Source organism: Panulirus ornatus, chromosome 47 (assembly GCF_036320965.1).
Source record: "Panulirus ornatus isolate Po-2019 chromosome 47, ASM3632096v1, whole genome shotgun sequence".
NCBI lineage: Eukaryota > Metazoa > Arthropoda > Malacostraca > Decapoda > Palinuridae > Panulirus > Panulirus ornatus.
The window spans coordinates 24134753-24157472 of NC_092270.1; the positions used below are offsets into that span (position 1 = coordinate 24134753).

Below are 22720 nucleotides of genomic sequence, written 5' to 3' on the forward strand. Positions count from 1 at the left end.
CGTCTCCACATCCAGGCCCCACAGAACTTTGCATAGTTTACCCCAGACGCTTCACATGCCCTGGTTCAATCCATTGACATCACGTAGACCCCGGTACACCACATCGTTCCAATTCACTCTATTCCTTGCACGCCTTTCACCCTCCTGTATGTTCAGGCCCCGATCACTCAAAATCTTTTTCACTCCATCCCTCCACCTCCAATTTCATCTCCCACTTCTCCTTGATCCCTCCACCTCTGACACACATATCCTCTTGGTCACTCTTTCCTCACTCATTCTCTCCATGAGACCGAACCATTTCAAAACACCCTCTTCTACTCTCTCAACCATACTCTTTTTATTACCACACATCTCTCTTACCCTATTATTACTTACTCGATCAAACCACCTCACACCACATATTGTCCTCAAACATCTCATTTCCAGCACATTCACCCTCCTGCGCACAACTCTATCCATAGCCCACGCCTTGCAACCATATAACATTGTTGGAACCACTATTCCTTCAAACACACCCATTTTTGCTTTCGGAGATAATGTTCTCGACTTTCACACATTCTTCAGCGCTCCCATAACCTTCGCCCCCTCCCCCACCCTATGATTCACTTTCTCTTTCATGGTTCTATCCGCTGTCAAATCCACTCCCAGATATCTAAAACACTTCACTTCCTCCAGTTTTTCTCCATTCAAACTTATCTCCCAATTGACTTGTCCCTCAACCCTACTGTACCTAATAACCTTGCTCTTATTCACATTTACTCTCAGCTTTCATCTTTCACACACTCTACCAAACTCAGTCACCAGCTTCTGCAGTTTCTGGAGCGAATCAGCCACCAACGCTGTATCATCAGCAAACAACAACTGACTCCCTTCCCAAGCTCTCTCATCCACAACAGACTGCATACTTGCCTCCCTTTCCAAAACTCTTGCATTCACCTCCCGGACAACCTCATCCATAAACAAATTAAACAACCATGGAGACATCACGCATCCCCCCCGCAAACCAACATTCATTGAGAACCAGTCACTTTCCTCTCCTCCTACTCGCATACGTGCCTTACATCCTTTTTTAAAAACTTTTCACTGCTTTTAGCAACTTACATCCAACAGCAAATACTCTTAATACCTTCCACAGAGCATCTCCATCAACTCTATCATATGCCTTCTCCAGATTCATAATTGCTATATACAGATCCATTTGTTTTTCTTTGTATTTCTCACATGCATTCTTCAACGTAAGCAACTGATCAACACATCCTCTTCCACTTCTGAAACCAGAATGCTCTTCCCCAGTCTGATGCTATGTACATGCCTTGACCCTCTCAGTCAATACCCTCCCATATAATTTACCAGGAATACTCAACAAACTTATACCTCTGTAATTTGAACACTCACCTTTATCCCCTTTGCCTTTGTACAGTGGCGCTATGCATGCATTCCGCCAATTTTTAGACACTTCACCATGAACCAGACATACACTGAATAACCCCATCAACCAGTCAACAACACAGTCACTCTCTTTTTTAACAAATTCCTCAGCAATCCCATCCAATCCCGCCCTCTTGTCGGCTTTCATCTTCCGGAAAGCTTTCACTGCCTCTTTTCTGTTTAACAAATCATTCTCCCTGACGCTCTCACTTCGCACACCACCTCGACCAAAACACCTTATATCTGCCACTCTATCATCAAACACATTCAACAAACCTTCAAAATACTCTCTCCATCTCCCTCTCGCTTCACCACTTCTTACTATTGCCTCCCTATTTACCCCCTTCACCCATGTTCCCATTTGTTCTCATGTTTTACGCACTTTTTTTACCTCCTTCCAAAACATCTTTTTATTTTCCCTAAAACTTAATGATACACTCTCACCCTAACTCTCATTTGCCCACTTTTTCACCTCTTGCACCTTTCTCTTGACCTCTTGCCTCTTTCTTTTATACATCTCCTAGTCATTTGCATTATTTCCCTGCAAAAATCGTCCAAATGCCTCTCTCTTCTCTTTCACTGATAATCTTACCTCTCCATCCCACCACTCACTACCCTTTCTAATGTCCCCACCTACCACCTCTCTCATGCCAGAAGCATCTTTTGTGCAAGCTATCACCGCTTCCCTAAATACATCCCATTCCTCCCCCACTCCCCTTACGTCATTTTGCTCTCACCTTTTTTCCATTCTGCACGTATATCAGCCTAAGTCAGTTACCTAATATATTGGCCGAGAGCCGCATTGTTGTCATTGTACATTTGCTCTGGATAGTTACAATTCTACGAAGGATCCTGTAACATCAACACTGCTGTGCACTTCTTTTCTACAGTTACCTTTTCCATTACGTACTGTCTGAATGGGTCATCTGCTACTGTTTCCTGAAATTTAGGTGTATCTCTTATTGAGAAAGCTAAACCTCTTCCTCCATTGTCTTTTCCCCTCCTTAGTATCATGTACCCCTCGGGACAGAACAGGTGAGATCATGTCTCTCCATTATGCTGTGATTCCACTACTTCAACAATTCCCTTCCTTCAGTTCTATCACGTATACAATATCTTTGTGTGACATTACTATCACCCAACATTCCTGACCTGTCGGCGGGTGCGTTCCGTCCTCTTGCCTCATTTGGTGTCTCCCATCATTTGCCATCCGACTGTATCCCTTGTGTATCAAGTGTCATTAATACCCTCATTGAATTGCATCTTCTTTTCAAATTCCTTTGCCTGCTCATGTACCTTCTTGCTAGATGACTTAAAAGCCTCTTATGTCTTGATTATAACCACATAATCATATTTTGATGCACATTTCTTCTCTTCTTCATGTGGTGTATGATCTTCACGCTATCCAAAAAATATTTAAACATTTACGTTTGCCCCCTCCTAGTGCCAGCTCGTGACTTGTTAACACATCAGTTTTGATTCGTCAATCTGTATCTCTGTGGCTCACTGCACTCTTCCATTACACTACCAAAAACTGACACTGTTTTCTCTGCACTTTTCTAAATCTTTCATCTGTCGGCCTATAAGTATCCTGAACGTTCTGTCTCTACCAGTTAATCGTATCCACAACCCTCATTCACTATCTGTGTTACAATGTCCCCAGGATCGTATCCCTCTCATCATGCTCTGAGTTAAGTGATCAGCCACAAATTCTTGTGTTCCCTCTTCATGCTCATTGTCTTCTCTCATTTCCTGTATCACATTTCTATATCTATATTGGGTTATGGAGATCTTATGTTAAACATTTCTGTATCCGTGTTCGGTTATGGACATCTTGTCTTGTTGAACATTTCTATATCCATGTTGGGTTATGGACATCTTCTAATGTTAAACATTTCTATATCCATGTTGGGTTATGGGTATATGTGTGCGCTGTATATGTGTCACTATTGAGCCATTGTCTCCTGCAGGTGAGGCTCAAGATGGTGGACAACCTCCAGGAGACATCGCAGAGCACCATGCCCCTCACGCTACCCCGCATCCTGCACACGACACACTCGAGAGGTCAGTATATACGTACACATGCCCTAGGGGTATAAACATGCTCAAGGGTTATACACATGCTCTAGGGATATAAACATGATCTAGGGTTATAAACATGCTCTAGGATATAAACATGCTCTAGGGGTATACACATAATCTAGGGGTATACACATACTCTAGGGTTATACACATGCTCCAGGGGTACACACATGATCTAGGGGTATACACACTCTCTAGGGTTATACACATGCTCTAGGGGTTTACATATGCTCTTGGAGTATGCACATGCTCTAGGATTATACATATGCTCTAGAGTTATGCACATGCTCTAGAGTTATACACAAGCTTTAAGTGTATACACATACCCTAGGGTTATACACATGCTCCAGGGGTATACACATGATCTAGGGGTATACACACTCTCTAGGGTTATACACATTCTCTAGGGGTTTACATATGCTCTTGGAGTATGCACATGCTCTAGGATTATACATATGCTCTAGAGTTATGCACATGCTCTAGAGTTATACACAAGCTCTAAGTGTATACACATGCTCTAGGGTTATACACATGCTCTAAGAGTATACACATCCTCTACGGTTTTACACATGCTCTAGGTTTAAATACGTGCTCTAGGGGTACACATATTCTCTAGGGTTATACACGTGCTCTAAAGGTATAAACATGCTCTGGGGTTATACACATGCTGTAGGGGTATACACATTCTCTAGGTTTATACACATGCTCTAGTGCTATACACATACTCTAGGGGTATACACATACTTTAGGGTTATACAAATGCTCTAGGATTATACAAATGCTCTAGGGGTATACACATGCTGTAGAGCTTTACACATGCTCTAGGGGTATACACATGCTCTAGGGTTATACACATGTTCTAGGGGTATACACATGCTCTAGGGTTATACACATGTTCTAGGGGTATACACATGCTCTAGGGTTATACACATGTTCTAGGGGTATACACATGCTCTAGGGTTATACACATGTTCTAGGGGTATACACATGCTCTAGGGTTATACACATGTTCTAGGGGTATACACATGCTCTAGGGTTATACACATGTTCTAGGGGTATACACATGCTCTAGGGTTATACACATGTTCTAGGGGTATACACATGCTCTAGGGTTATACACATGTTCTAGGGGTATACACATGCTTTAATATTATGCACATGATCTAGTATCATACACATCATCTAGGGTTTTACACATGCTCTAGGGTTATACACATGCTTTAGGGGGATAAACATACTCTAGGGTTATACACATGCTTTAGGGGGATAAACATTCTCTAGGGTTATACACATGCTCCAGGGGTATATACATGCTCTTGGGTTACACACTTGAACAAGGGTTATACACATGCTCTAGGGGTATACAAATGTTTCGGGTTATACACATGCTCTAGGGTTATACACATGCTCTAGGGGTATACACATGCTCTAGGGTTAAATACATGCCATAGGGGTATACATATGCTCTAGGGTTATGCATATGCTCTAAGGTTATACACATGCTTTAGGGTTATACACATGATATAAGGTTATACATATGCTCTAGGGGTATACACACGCTCTAGGGTTATACACCTGTTCTAGGGTTATACATATGCTCTATGGTTATGCACATGCTCTAGAAGTATATACCTGCTCTAGGGTTATACATATGCTTTAGGTTTATACACATGCTATAAGGTTATATACATGCTCTAGAGGTATACACATGCTCTAGGGTTATACATATGCTCTAGGGGTATACGCATGCTCTGGGGTTATACACATGCTCTTGGGGTATACATATGCTCTAGGGTTATACACATGCTCTAAGGGTATATCAACTGACTGTTATATTTCTCTCTTGTGTCTCCCCTGATGATGTGATTATTACACGAAAGTGCACTTGGGAACTTTTCGTGTTTCATTTTCCCCGTGGACTCATAGGAGTATCTTGATCACGCGCAAAATTGTGATCCTTTCCAATATATATATATATATATATATATATATATATATATATATATATATATATATATATATATATATATATATATATATATATATATATATATACACATATATTTATTTTTTGCTTTGTCGCTGTCTCCCGCGTTTGCGAGGTAGCGTAAGAAAACAGACGAAAGAAATGGCCCAACCCACCCTCATACACAATGTATATACATGCACGTCCACACACGCAAATATACATACCTATACATCTCAATGTACACATATATATACACACACAGACACATGCATATATACCCATGCACACAATTCACACTGTCTGCCTTTATTCATTCCCATCGCCACCTCGCCACTCATGGAATACCATCCCCCTCCCCCCTCATGTGTGCGAGGTAGCACTAGAAAAAGACAACAAAGGCCCCATTCGTTCACACTCAGTCTCTAGCTGTCATGTAATAATGCCCGAAACCACAGCTCCCTTTCCACATCCAGGCCCCACACAACTTTCCATGGTTTACCCCAGACGCTTCACATGCCTGATTCAACCCACTGAAACCACGTCAGCCCCGGTATACCACATCGATCCAATTCACTCTATTCCTTGCCCGCCTTTCACCCTCCTGCATGTTCAGGCCTCGATCACATAAAATCTTTTTCACTCCATCTTTCCACCTCCAATTTGGTCTCCCACTTCTCCTCGTTCCCTCCACCTCCGACACATATATCCTCTTGGTCAATCTTTCCTCACTCATTCTCTCCATGTGCCCAAACCATTTCAAAACACCCTCTTCTGCTCTCTCAACCACGCTCTTTTTATTTCCACACATCTCTCTTACCCTTACATTACTTACTCGATCAAACCACCTCACACCACACATTGTCCTCAAACATCTCATTTCCAGCACATCCACCCTCCTGCGCACAACTCTATCCATAGCCCACGCCTCGCAACCATACAACATTGTTGGAACAACTATTCCTTCAAACATACCCATTTTTGCTTTCCGAGATAATGTTCTCGACTTCCACACATTCTTCAAGGCTCCCAGGATTTGCGCCCCCTCCCCCACCCTATGATTCACTTCCGCTTCCATGGTTCCATCCGCTGCCAGATCCACTCCCAGATATCTAAAACACTTTACTTCCTCCAGTTTTTCTCCATTCAAACTTACCTCCCAATTGACTTGACCCTCAACCCTACTGTACCTAATAACCTTGCTCTTATTCACATTTACTCTTAACTTTCTTCTTTCACATACTTTACCAAACTCAGTCACCAGCTTCTGCAGTTTCTCACATGAATCAGCCACCAGCGCTGTATCATCAGCGAACAACAACTGACTCACTTCCTAAGCTCTCTCATCCACAACAGACTTCATACTTGCCCCTCTTTCCAAAACTATTGCATTCATCTCCCTAACAACCCCATCCATAAACAAATTAAACAACCATGGAGACATCACACACACCTGCCGCAAACCTACATTCACTGAGAACCAATCACTTTCCTCTCTTCCTACACGTACACATGCCTTACATCCTCGATAAAAACTTTTCACTGCTTCTAACAACTTGCCTCCCACACCATATATTCTTAATACCTTCCACAGAGCATCTCTATCAACTCTATAATATGCCTTCTCCAGGTCCATAAATGCTACATACAAATCCATTTGCTTTTCTAAGTATTTCTCACATACATTCTTCAAAGCAAACACCTGATCCACACATCCTCTACCACTTCTGAAACCACACTGCTCTTCCCCAATCTGATGCACTGTACATGCCTTCACCCTCTCAATCAATTCCCTCCCATATAATTTACCAGGAATACTCAACAAACTTATACCTCTGTAATTTGAGCACTCACTCTTATCCCCTTTGCCTTTGTACAATGGCACTATGCACGCATTCCGCCAATCCTCAGGCACCTCGCCATGAGTCATACATACATTAAATAACCTTACCAACCAGTCAACAATACAGTCACCCCCTTTTTTAATAAATTCCACTGCAATACCATCCAAACCTGCTGCCTTGCCGGCTTTCATCTTCCGCAAAGCTTTTACTACCTCTTCTCTGTTTACCAAATCATTTTCCCTAACCCTCTCACTTTGCGCACCACCTCGACCAAAACACCCTAAATCTGCCACTCTATCATCAAACACATTCAACAAACCTTCAAAATACTCACTCCATCTCCTTCTCACATCACCACTACTTGTTATCACCTCCCCATTTGCGCCCTTCACTGAAGTTCCCATTTGCTCCTTGTCTTACGCACTTTATTTACCTCCTTCCAGAACATCTTTTTATTCTCCCTAAAATTTAATGATACTCTCTCACCCCAACTCTCATTTGCCCTCTTTTTCACCTCTTGCACCTTTCTCTTGACCTCCTGTCTCTTTCTTTTATACATCTCTCACTCAATTGCATTTTTTCCCCGCAAAAATCGTCCAAATGCCTCTCTCTTCTCTTTCACTAATAATCTTACTTCTTCATCCCACCACTCACTACCCTTTCTAATCAACCCACCTCCCACTCTTCTCATGCCACAAGCATCTTTTGCGCAATCCATCATTGATTCCCTAAATACATCCCATTCCTCCCCCACTCCCCTTACTTCCATTGTTCTCACCTTTTTCCATATATATATATATATATATATATATATATATATATATATATATATATATATATATATATATATATATATATATATATATATATATATATATATATATATATATATATATATATATATATATATATATATATATATATATATATATATATATATATATATATATACATATATATATATATATATATATATATATATATATATATATATATATATATATATATATATATATATATATATATATATATATATATATATATATATATATATATATATATATATTATCCCTGAGGATAGGAGAGAAAGAATACTTCCCACGTATTCCCTGCGTGTCGTAGAAGGCGACTAAAAGGGAAGGGAGCGGGGGGCTAGAAATCCTCCCCTATCATTTCTTTTTTTCTTAAATTTTCCAAAAGAAGGAACAGAGAAGTGGGCCATGTGAGGATATTCCCTCAAAGACCCATTCCTCTGTCCTTACCGCAATCTCGCTAATGCAGGAGATGGCTAATAGTATGAAAGAAAAAAAAGAATATATATATATATATATATATATATATATATATATATATATATATATATATATATATATATATATATATATATATATATATATATATATATATATATATATATATCTTCTTTTTTCTTTTAAACTATTCGCTATTTCCCGCGTTAGCGAGGTAGCATTAAGAACAGAGGACTGGGCCTTTGAGGGAATACCCTCACCTGGCCCAATTCTCTGTTCCTTCTTTTGGAAAATTAAAAAAAAAAAAAAACGAGAGGTGAGGATTTCCAGCCCCCCGCTCCCTCCCCTTTTAGTCGCCTTCTACGACACGCAGGGAATACGTGGGAAGTATTCTTAATCCCCTATCCCCAGGGATATATATATATATATATATATATATATATATATATATATATATATATATATATATATATATATATATATATATATATATATATTCCTATGAGTCCACGGGGAAAATGAGACACGAAAAGTTCCCAAGTGCACTTTTGTGTAATAATCACATCATCAGGGGAGACACAAGAGAGAAATATAACAGTCAGTTGATATACATCGAAGAGACGAAGCTAGGACGCCATTTGGTAAACATGTGATTGTCCAAAACATACAACGAGCGTTCATGATCTTATCATTTTACAAATGTTATCAACAATAAAGTTATCTAATTTGTATAGACCATCACTAATATTAAGATTATAATTCTTTGTGTATTCAATAATAGAAGATTCAATGATATTGCTCTTGATAATAGAGTTAGAGTTAATAACTGAGATGGCGTTACTCCAGTCATTACAATAATCATAGTTTTTAACATGATTAAACAAGGCATTTGATTCTTGTCCCGTTCTTATACTATATTTATGTTGCTTAATTCTAACAGAAAGATCCTTATCAGTCTGACCAACATAATATTTATCACAGTTTCCACAAGGAACTTTATAGATGCAACCAAGAGAATTTTCTGGTGAATTCCTGATTAAGATATTCTTTATAGTATTGCTGTTGTTAAAGGCAACATTTACATTAAAGGATTTAAGCAGCATGGGAAGCAAAGTGAAATTATTATCAAAAGGGAGAAGTTAAAGATTCTTGGTGTCAATGGGAGGTTTGGGCTCAACTCTATAAAAAGATTTCTTTGCTAACTTAAGGGATTTATCAATGAAAGATCTAGGGTACTATAACTTAGATCCAATAGAATATATCTTCTCAAACTCATCATCAATAAACTCTGGACTGCAAATACGTAATGCCCTAAGGAACATAGATTGAAATGATGATAATTTAACTCTGTCATGTTGAGATGAGTAATAATGGATATATGAGCATACATTGGTAGGTTTTCTGTATATGCTAAACTTAAACTTGTTTCCTTGTCTATGAATCATGCAATCTAAAAATGGTAACATGCTATTATTTTCATTTTCTACAGTAAATTTGATGGAAGGTACTAAATTGTTAAGTAAGGGGAGAAATATTTGTAAATTTTCATTTGTTGGCCAAACACAAAGAACATCATCTACATACCTAAACCAAATTGCATTTGAAGGTAAGATATCCATTAGTAATTTTGTTTCAAAAAATTCCAAATAAAGATTACTTAGGACAGGTAAAAGAGGGTTACCCATTGCCATACCAAATTTTTGAGCATAATAATCCCCATTTAATTGTATACACAGTCTTTTATACACAATTTTATCAGTTCAATGAAATTAGACTTTGAAACAGGTAAATGAATATCATCCAAGACATCAAATAGATATTCTAAAAGGTCATTAAGTGGAACTTTAGTGAAAAGTGAGGAAACATCAAAGCTAACTAGTTTGAAATCAAAATTAATATTGATATTGTTTAGCTTGTTGGCTAAATCTACATTGTTCATGATATTAGAATTTGATACCTTACCCACTAAAGGGCTTAATAAGGAAACTAACCATTTTGACAATCTATATGTGATGGAGCCTACTGAACTCATTATAGGTCTTGCTGGGAAATTTTGTTTATGTGTTTTGATAAGTCCATACATATATGATAATGAAGGGGACAAAGATGACAAATTTTTGATAAGAGAAATGTTACCTTTCAACAACAACTTCATTTCTTTATTGAAGTGAGAATTAACTGCTTCTAAGGGATTTTTACTAAGTTTATAATATGTTCTGTTATCATTTAGAAGATAAAATGAATGATCAGTTGTTAACTCTAACTCTATTACCAAGAGAAATATCATTGAATCTTCTATTATTAAATACACAAAGAATTATAATCGTAATATTAGTGATGGTCTTTACAAATTAGATAACTTTATTGTTGATAAGATTTGTAAAATGATAAGTTTATGAACGCTCGTTGTATGTTTTGGACAATCACATGTTTACCAAATGGCGTCCTAGCTTCGTCTTTTCGATGTATATCAACTGACTGTTATATTTCTCTCTTGTGTCTCCCCTGATGATGTGATTATTACACGAAAGTGCAAACTTATATATATATATATATATATATATATATATATATATATATATATATATATATATATATATATATATATATATATATATCTTTTTTTCTTTCATACTATTCGCCATTTCCCGCGATAGCGAGGTAGCGTTAAGAACAGAGGACTGGGTCTTTGAGGGAATATCCTCACCTGGCCCTCTTCTCTGTTCCTTCTTTTGGAAGAAAAAAAAAAAAAAAAAACGAGAGGGGAAGATTTCCAGCCTCCCGCTCCCTTCCCTTTTAGTCGCCTTCTACGACACGCAGGGAATACGTGGGAAGTATTCTTTCTCCCCTATCCCCAGGGGATATATATATATATATATATATATATATATATATATATATATATATATATATATATATATATATATGTATATATATATATATATATATACATAAATATATATATATATATATATATATATATATATATATATATATATATATATATATATATATATATATATATATATATATATATATATATATATATATGTCGATTAATATGGGTAAAATTGAAAGTTGATGGAGAGAGGTGGGTGATTATTGGTGCATATGCACCTGGGCATGAGAAGAAAGATCATGAGAGGCAAGTGTTTTGGGAGCAGCTGAATGAGTGTGTTAGCGGTTTTGATGCACGAGACCGGGTTATAGTGATGGGTGATTTGAATGCAAAGGTGAGTAATGTGGCAGTTGAGGGAATAATTGGTATGCATGGGGTGTTCAGTGTTGTAAATGGAAATGGTGAAGAGCTTGTAGATTTATGTGCTGAAAAAGGACTGATGATTGGGAATACCTGGTTTAAAAAGCGAGATATACATAAGTATACTTATGTAAGTAGGAGAGATGGCCAGAGAGCGTTATTGGATTACGTGTTAATTGACAGGCGTGCGAAAGAGAGACTTTTGGATGTTAATGTGCTGAGAGGTGCAACTGGAGGGTTGTCTGATCATTATCTTGTGGAGGCTAAGGTGAAGATTAGTATGGGTTTTCAGAAAAGAGGAGTGAATGTTGGGGTGAAGAAGGTGGTGAGAATAAGTGAGCTTGGGAAGGAGACCTGTGTGGGGAAGTACCAGGAGAGACTGTGTACAGAATGGAAAAAGGTGAGAACAATGGAAGTAAGGGGAGTGGGGGAGGAATGGGATGTATTTAGGGAATCAGTGATGGATTGCGCAAAAGATGCTTGTGGCATGAGAAGAGTGGGAGGTGGGCTGTTTAGAAAGGGTAGTGAGTGGTGGGATGAAGAAGTAAGAGTATTAGTGAAAGAGAAGAGAGAGGCATTTGGACGATTTTTGCAGGGAAAAAATGCAATTGAGTGGGAGAAGTATAAAAGAAAGAGACAGGAGGTCAAGAGAAAGGTGCAAGAGGTGAAAAAAAGGGCAAATGAGAGTTGGGGTGAGAGACTATCAGTAAATTTTAGGGAGAATAAAAAGATGTTCTGGAAGGAGGTAAATAGGGTGCGTAAGACAAGGGAGCAAATGGGAACTTCAGTGAAGGGCGTAAATGGGGAGGTGATAACAAGTAGTGGTGATGTGAGAAGGAGATGGAATGAGTATTTTGAAGGTTTGTTGAATGTGTCTGATGACAGAGTGGCAGATATAGGGTGTTTTGGTCGAGGTGGTGTGCAAAGTGAGAGGGTTAGGGAAAATGATTTGGTAAACAGAGAAGAGGTAGTAAAAGCTTTGCGGAAGATGAAAGCCGGCAAGGCAGCAGGTTTGGATGGTATTGCAGTGGAGTTTATTAAAAAAGGGGGTGACTGTATTGTTGACTGGTTGGTAAGGTTATTTAATGTATGTATGACTCATGGTGAGGTGCCTGAGGATTGGCGGAATGCGTGCATAGTGCCATTGTACAAAGGCAAAGGGGATAGGAGTGAGTGCTCAAATTACAGAGGTATAAGTTTGTTGAGTATTCCTGGTAAATTATATGGGAGGGTATTGATTGAGAGGGTGAAGGCATGTACAGAGCATCAGATTGGGGAAGAGCAGTGCGGTTTCAGAAGTGGTAGAGGATGTGTGGATCAGGTGTTTGCTTTGAAGAATGTATGTGAGAAATACTTAGAAAAGCAAATGGATTTGTATGTAGCATTTATGGATCTGGAGAAGGCATATGATAGAGTTGATAGAGATGCTCTGTGGAAGGTATTAAGAATATATGGTGTGGGAGGCAAGTTGTTAGAAGCAGTGAAAAGTTTTTATCGAGGATGTAAGGCATGTGTACGTGTAGGAAGAGAGGAAAGTGATTGGTTCTCAGTGAATGTAGGTTTGCGGCAGGGGTGTGTGATGTCTCCATGGTTGTTTAATCTGTTTATGGATGGGGTTGTTAGGGAGGTGAATGCAAGAGTCCTGGAAAGAGGGGCAAGTATGAAGTCTGTTGGGGATGAGAGAGCCTGGGAAGTGAGTCAGTTGTTGTTCGCTGATGATACAGCGCTGGTGGCTGATTCATGTGAGAAACTGCAGAAGCTGGTGACTGAGTTTGGTAAAGTGTGTGGAAGAAGAAAGTTAAGAGTAAATGTGAATAAGAGCAAGGTTATTAGGTACAGTAGGGTTGAGGGTCAAGTCAATTGGGAGGTAAGTTTGAATGGAGAAAAACTGGAGGAAGTGAAGTGTTTTAGATATCTGGGAGTGGATCTGTCAGCGGATGGAACCATGGAAGCGGAAGTGGATCATAGGGTGGGGGAGGGGGCGAAAATTTTGGGAGCCTTGAAAAATGTGTGGAAGTCGAGAACATTATCTCGGAAAGCAAAAATGGGTATGTTTGAAGGAATAGTGGTTCCAACAATGTTGTATGGTTGCGAGGCGTGGGCTATGGATAGAGTTGTGCGCAGGAGGATGGATGTGCTGGAAATGAGATGTTTGAGGACAATGTGTGGTGTGAGGTGGTTTGATCGAGTAAGTAACGTAAGGGTAAGAGAGATGTGTGGAAATAAAAAGAGCGTGGTTGAGAGAGCAGAAGAGGGTGTTTTGAAATGGTTTGGGCACATGGAGAGAATGAGTGAGGAAAGATTGACCAAGAGGATATATGTGTCGGAGGTGGAGGGAACGAGGAGAAGAGGGAGACCAAATTGGAGGTGGAAAGATGGAGTGAAAAAGATTTTGTGTGATCGGGGCCTGAACATGCAGGAGGGTGTAAGGAGGGCAAGGAATAGAGTGAATTGGAGCGATGTGGTATACAGGGGTTGACGTGCTGTCAGTGGAGTGAATCAGGGCATGTGAGGCGTCTGGGGTGGACCATGGAAAGCTGTGTAGGTATGTATACACGTGTGTGGACATGTGTATGTACATGTGTATGGGGGGGGTTGGGCCATTTCTTTCGTCTGTTTCCTTGCGCTACCTCGCAGACGCGGGAGACAGCGACAAAGTATAAAAAAAAAAAAAAAAAAAAAAAAAAAAATATATATATATATATTTTCCCTGGGGATAGGGGAGAAAGAATACTTCCCACGTATTCCCTGCGTGTCGTAAAAGGCGACTAAAAGGGAAGGGAGCGAGGGGCTGGAAATCCTCCCCTCTCGTTTTTTTTTTTTTAATTTTCCAAAAGAAGGAACAGAGAAGAGGGCCAGGTGAGGATATTCCCTCAAAGGCCCAGTCCTCTGTTCTTAAAGCTACCTCGCTATCGCGGGAAATGGCGAATAGTATGAAAAAAAAAAAAAAAAAATATATATATATATATATATATATATATATATATATATATATATATATATATATATATATATATATATATATATATATATATATATATATATAGCGAAAATGGGTATGTTTGAAGGAATAGTGGTTCCAACAATGTTGTATAGTTGCGAGGCGTGGGCTATGGACAGAGTTGTGCGCAGGAGGGTGGATGTGCTGGAAATGAGATGTTTGAGGACAATATGTGGTGTGAGGTGGTTTGATAGAGTAAGTAATGTAAGGGTGAGAGAGATGTGTGGAAATAAAAAGAGTGTGGTTGGGAGAGCAGAAGAGGGTGTTTTGAAATGGTTTGGTCACATGGAGAGAATGAGTGGGGAAAGATTGACCAAGAGGATATATATGTCAGAGGTGGAGGGAACGAGGAGAAGTGGGAGACCAAATTGGAGGTGGAAAGATGGAGTGAAAAAGATTTTGTGTGATCGGGGCCTGAACATGCAGGAGGGTGAAAGGCGTGCAAGGAATAGAGTGAATTGGAACGATGTGGTATACCTGGGTCGACGTGCTGTCAGTGGATTGAACCAGGGCATGTGAAGCGTCTGGGGTAAACCATGCAAAGTGCGTGGGGCCTGGATGTGGAAAGGGAGCTGTGGTTTCGGTGCATTATTACATGACAGCTAGAGACTGAGTTTGAACGAATGGGGCCGTTGGTGTTTTTCCTAGCGCTACCTCGCACACATGAGGGGGGAGGGGATTGTTGTTCCATGTGTGGCGAGGTGGCGATGGGAACAAATAAAAGCAGACAGTATGAATTATGTACATGTGTGTATATGTATATGTCTGTGTGTGTATATATATATATGTGTACATTGAGATGTATAGGTATGTATATTGTGCATGGGTGGATATGTATGTATATACATGTGTATGTGGGCGGGTTGGGCCATTCTTTCGTCTGTTTCCTTGCGCTACCTCGCTAACGCGGGAGACAGCGACAAAGCAAAATAATAATAATATATATATATATATATATATATATATATATATATATATATATATATATATATATATATATATATATATATATATATATATATATATATATATATTTTTTTTTTTATACTTTGTCGCTGTCTCCCGCGTTTGCGAGGTAGCGCAAGGAAACAGACGAAAGAAATGGCCCAACCCCCCCCATACACATGTACATACACACGTCCACACACGGAAATATACATACCTACACAGCTTTCCATGGTTTACCCCGGACGCTTCACATGCCTTGATTCAATCCACTGACAGCACGTCAACCCCTGTATACCACATCGCTCCAATTCACTCTATTCCTTGCCCTCCTTTCACCCTCCTGCATGTTCAGGCCCCGATCACACAAAATCCTTTTCACTCCATCTTTCCACCTCCAATTTGGTCTCCCTCTTCTCCTCGTTCCCTCCACCTCCGACACATATATCCTCTTGGTCAATCTTTCCTCACTCATTCTCTCCATGTGCCCAAACCATTTCAAAACACCCTCTTCTGCTCTCTGAACCACGCTCTTTTTATTTCCACACATCTCTCTTACCCTTACGTTACTTACTCGATCAAACCACCTCACACCACACATTGTCCTCAAACATCTCATTTCCAGCACATCCATCCTCCTGCGCACAACTCTATCCATAGCCCACGCCTCGCAACCATACAACATTGTTGGAACTACTATTCCTTCAAACATACCCATTTTTGCTTTCCGGGATAATGTTCTCGACTTCCACACATTTTTCAAGGCTCCCAAAATTTTCGCCCCCTCCCCCACCCTATGATCCACTTCCGCTTCCATGGTTCCATCCGCTGACAGATCCACTCCCAGATATCTAAAACACTTCACTTCCTCCAGTTTTTCTCCATTCAAACTCACCTCCCAATTGACTTGACCCTCAACCCTACTGTACCTAATAACCTTGCTCTTATTCACATTTACTCTTAACTTTCTTCTTCCACACACTTTACCAAACTCCGTCACCAGCTTCTGCAGTTTCTCACATGAATCCGCCACCAGCGCTGTATCATCAGCGAACAACAACTGACTCACTTCCCAAGCTCTCTCATCCCCAACAGACTTCATACTTGCCCCTCTTTCCAAGACTCTTGCATTTACCTCCCTAACAACCCCATCCATAAACAAATTAAACAACCATGGAGACATCACACACCCCTGCCGCAAAACTACATTCACTGAGAATCAATCACTTTCCTCTCTTCCTACACGTACACATGCCTTACATCCTCGATAAAAACTTTTCACTGCTTCTAACAACTTGCCTCCCACACCATATATTCTTAATACCTTCCACAGAGCATCTCTATCAACTATATCATATGCCTTCTCCAGATCCATAAATGCTACATACAAATCCATTTGCTTTTCTAAGTATTTCTCACATACATTCTTCAAAGCAAACACCTGATCCACACATCCTCTACCACTTCTGAAACCACACTGCTCTTCCCCAATCTGATGCTCTGTACATGCCTTCACCCTCTCAATCAATACCCTCCCATATAACTTACCAGGAATACTCAACAAACTTATACCTCTGTAATTTGAGCACTCACTCTTATCCCCTTTGCCTTTGTACAATGGCACTATGCACGCATTCCGCCAATCCTCAGGCACCTCACCATGAGTCATACATACATTAAATAACCTTACCAACCAGTCAACAATACAGTCACCCCCTTTTTTAATAAATTCCACTGCAATACCATCCAAACCTGCTGCCTTGCCGGCTTTCATATATATATATATATATATATATATATATATATATATATATATATATATATATATATATATATATATATATGGTAATAATGATAATAATATTGATAATATCAATATTAACAATGATAATGATAATAATGATAATAATAATGATAATAATAATACTAATAATAATAATAATAATAATAATAATAATAATAATAATGATAATAATAATAATAATAATAATAATAATTATTATTATTATTATTATTATCATTATTATTATTATTATTATTATTATTATTATTATTATTATTATTATTATTATTATTATTATTATTATTATTATCATTATTATATTATTATTATTATTATTATTATTATTATTATTATTATTATTATTATTATTATTATTATTATTATTATTATTATCATTATTATTATTATTATCATTATTATAACAATTGTGATAATAATAATAATAATAGCAATGATGATAATTTGTTTATGGATGGGGTTGTTAGGGAGGTGAATGCAAGAGTTTTGGAAAGAGGGGCAAGTATGAAGTCTGTTGGGGATGAGAGAGCTTGGGAAGTGAGTCAGTTGTTGTTCGCTGATGATACAGCGCTGGTGGCTGATTCATGTGAGAAACTGCAGAAGCTGGTGACTGAGTTTGGTAAAGTGTGTGAAAGAAGAAAGTTAAGAGTAAATGTGAATAAGAGCAAGGTTATTAGGTACAGTAGGGTTGAGGGTCAAGTCAATTGGGAGGTGAGTTTGAATGGAGAAAAACTGGAGGAAGTGAAGTGTTTTAGATATCTGGGAGTGGATCTGGCAGCGGATGGAACCATGGAAGCGGAAGTGGATCATAGGGTGGGGGAGGGGGCGAAAATTCCGGGAGCCTTGAAGAATATGTGGAAGTCGAGAACATTATCTCGGAAAGCAAAAATGGGTATGTTTGAAGGAATAGTGGTTCCAACAATGTTGTATGGTTGCGAGGCGTGGGCTATGGATAGAGTTGTGCGCAGGAGGATGGATGTGCTGGAAATGAGATGTTTGAGGACAATGTGTGGTGTGAGGTGGTTTGATCGAGTAAGTAACGTAAGGGTAAGAGAGATGTGTGGAAATAAAAAGAGCGTGGTTGAGAGAGCAGAAGAGGGTGTTTTGAAATGGTTCGGGCACATGGAGAGAATGAGTGAGGAAAGATTGACCAAGAGAATATATGTGCCGGAGGTGGAGGGAACGAGGAGAAGAGGGAGACCAAATTGGAGGTGGAAAGATGGAGTGAAAAAGATTTTGAGTGATCGGGGCCTGAACATGCAGGAGGGTGAAAGGAGGGCAAGGAATAGAGTGAATTGGAGCGATGTGGTATACCGGGGTTGACGTGCTGTCAGTGGATTGAATCAAGGCATGTGAAGCGTCTGGGGTAAACCATGGAAAGCTGTGTAGGTATGTATATTTGCGTGTGTGGACGTATGTATATACATGTGTATGGGGGTGGGTTGGGCCTTTTCTTTCGTCTGTTTCCTTGCGCTACCTCGCAAACGCGGGAGACAGCGACAAAAAAAAAAAAAATGATGATAATAACAATAATGATAATAATGATAATAGTAATAATAATAATAATAATGATAATAATGATAATTGTAATAATAATAATAATAATAATAATAATAATAATAATAATAATAATGATAATGATAATAATAATAATAATGATAATAATGATATTGATAATAATAATAATAATAATAATAATAATAATAATAATAATAATAATAATAATAATAATGATAATAATAATAATAATGATATTAATAATAATGATAATTGCTATCATTATCATTATTATTCTTACTATCATTATCATCATCATGATTAATTTTTTCTTTTTTTTTATTAAACGTAGTAGCTGTCTCCCCCGTTAGTGAGGTAGCGGAAGGAAACAGACGAAAGAATGGCCCAACCCACCCACGTACACATATATATACATAAACGCCCACACACGCACATATACATACCTATACATTTCAAAGTATACGTACATATACATAAACAGACACATACATGTATGCATATGCACATATTCATACTTCCTGCCTTCTTCCATTCTCGCCGCCACCCCGATGCACATGAAAGAGCACCACCCCTTCCCTCCGCGCCACATTCGTTCACACTCAGTCTCTAGCTGTCATGAATAATGCACCGAAACCACAGCTCCCTTTACACATCCAGGCCCCACAAAACTTTCCATGGTTTATCCCAGACGCTTCACATGCCCTGGTTCAATCCATTGACAGCACGTCAACCCCGGAATACCGCATCGCTTTAATTCTCTCCACTTCTTGCACGCCTTTCACTCTCCTGTATGTTCATGCCCCGATCGCTCAAAATCTTTTTCACTCCATCTTTCCACCTCCAGTTTGGTCTCCCACTTCTCGTTCCCTCCACCATTGACACATATATCCTCTTTGTCAATCTTTCCACACACATTCTCTCCATGTGACCAAACCATTTCAATACACCCTCTTCTGCTCTCTCAACCACAATTTTTATTTCCACACTTCTCTCTTATCCTTTCATTACTTACTCGATCAAACCACCTAACACCACATACTGTCCTGAAACATCTTACTTCCAACACATACACCCTCCTCCGCACAACCCCTATCTATAGCCCACGCCTCGCAACCATATAACATTGTTGGAACCACTATACCTTCGAACGTACCCATTTTTGCTCTCCAAGATAACGTTCTCGCCTTCCACACATTCTTCAACGCTTCTAGAACCTTCGCCCCCTTCCCCAGCCTGTGACTCATTTCCGCTTCCATGGTTCTATCCGCTGCCAAATCCACTCCCAGATATCTAAAACACTTCACTTCCTCCAGCTTTTTCTCCATTTAAACTTACCTCCCAGTTTGTATATACATACACGTCCACACACGCAAATATACATACCTACACAGCTTTCAATGGTTTACCCCAGACGCTTCACATGCCCTGATTCAATCCACTGACAGCACGTCAACCCCGGTATACCACATCGATCCAATTCACTCTATTCCTTGCCCTCCTTTTACCCTCCTGCATGTTCAGGCCCCGATCACACAAAATCTTTTTCACTCCATCTTTCCACCTCCAATTTGGTCTCCCACTTCTCCTCGTTCCCTCCACCTCCGACACATATATCCTCTTGGTCAATCTTTCCTCACTCATTTATCCATGTGCCCAAACCATTTCAAAACACCCTCTTCTGCTCTCTCAACCACGCTCTTTTTATTTCCACACATCTCTCTTACCCTTACGTTACTTACTCGATCAAACCACCTCACACCACACATTGTCCTCAAACATCTCATTTCCAGCACATCCATCCTCCTGCGCACAACTCTATCCATAGCCCACGCCTCGCAACCATACAACATTGTTGGAACCACTATTCCTTCAAACATACCCGTTTTTGCTTTCCGAGATAATGTTCTCGACTTCCACACATTCTTCAAGGCTCCCAGGATTTTCGCCCCCTCCCCCACCCTATGATCCACTTCCGCTTCCATGGTTCCATCCGCTGCCAGATCCACTCCCAGATATCTAAAACACTTTACTTCCTCCAGTTTTTCTCCATTCAAACTTACCTCCCAATTGACTTGACCCTCAACCCTACTGTACCTAATAACCTTGCTCTTATTCACATTTACTCTTAACTTTCTTCTTTCACACACTTTACCAGACTCAGTCACCAGCTTCTGCAGTTTCTCACATGAATCAGCCACCAGCGCTGTATCATCAGCGAACAACAACTGACTCACTTCCCAAGCTCTCTCATCCACAACAGACTTCATACTTACCCTCTTTCCAAAACTCTTGCATTCACCTTCCTAACAAACACAGCCATAAACAAATTAAACAACCATGGAGACATCACACACCCCTGCCGCAAAACTACATTCTCTGAGAACCAATCACTTTCCTCTCTTCCTACACGTACACATGCCTTACATCCTCGATAAAAACTTTTCACTGCTTCTAACAACTTGCCTCCCACACCATATATTCTTAATACCTTCCACAGAGCATCTCTATCAACTCTATCATATGCCTTCTCCAGATCCATAAATGCTACATACAAATCCATTTGCTTTTCTAAGTATTTCTCACATATATTCTTCAAAGCAAACACCTGATCCACACATCCTCTACCACTTCTGAAACCACACTGCTCTTCCCCAATCTGATGCTCTGTACATGCCTTCACCCTCTCAATCAATACCCTCCCATATAATTTACCAGGAATACTCAACAAACTTATACCTCTGAAATTTGAGCACTCACTCTTATCCCCTTTGCCTTTGTACAATGGCACTATGCACGCATTCCGCCAATCCTCAGGCACCTCACCATGAGTCATACATACATTAAATAACCTTACCAACCAGTCAATAATACAGTCACCCCCTCTTTTAATAAATTCCACTGCAATACCATCCAAACCTGCTGTCTTGCCGGCTTTCATCTTCCGCAAAGCTTTTACTACCTCTTCTCTGTTTGCCAAATCATTTTCCCTAACCCTCTCACTTTGCCACACCACCTCGACCAAAACACCCTATATCTGCCACTCTATCATCAAACACATTCAACAAACCTTCAAAATACTCACTCCATCTCCTTCTCACATCACCACTACTTGTTATCACCTCCCCATTTGCGCCCTTCACTGAAGTTCCCATTTGCTCCCTTGTCTCACGCACTTTATTTACCTCCTTCCAGAACATCTTTTTATTCTCCCTAAAATTTAATGATACTCTCTCACCCCAACTCTCATTATTATTATTATCATCATTATTATTATCATCATTATTATTATCATCATTATTATTATCATCATTATTATTACTTTGTTGTTGAGGTCAACTCTGAATGCTACTGTTACGTTATAAGCACTGTTCATGCTTGTTATCTTGTTCACCATTATCTTATAACTACTGTCCATTGCTTATTATCTTCCTCACCACTATCTTATAACCACTGTCCTATGCTTGTTATCTTGCTCAACAGTATCATATAACCACTGTTACATGCTTGCTATGTTGCTGAACATAATCTTATAACCACTCTCCTATGCATGTTATCGTCCTCACCACTATCTTATAACTATTATCCTATGCTTATCTTGCTCAACACTATCTTATAACGACTGTCCA

General features: G+C 39.3%; 1 protein-coding gene across 1 annotated transcript in view; it reads left to right on the forward strand.

The window, feature by feature from the left end:
* The first annotated feature begins 3410 nt into the window (after window positions 1–3410).
* LOC139763716 (uncharacterized) overlaps window positions 3411–22720 on the forward strand; it is a 28742-nt gene continuing 9432 nt past the window's right edge. Inside the window, exon 1 of the mRNA XM_071690040.1 lies at window positions 3411–3492. Within this exon, the coding sequence (XP_071546141.1) occupies window positions 3411–3492 (82 nt within the window). The remainder of the gene's footprint in view (window positions 3493–22720) is intronic.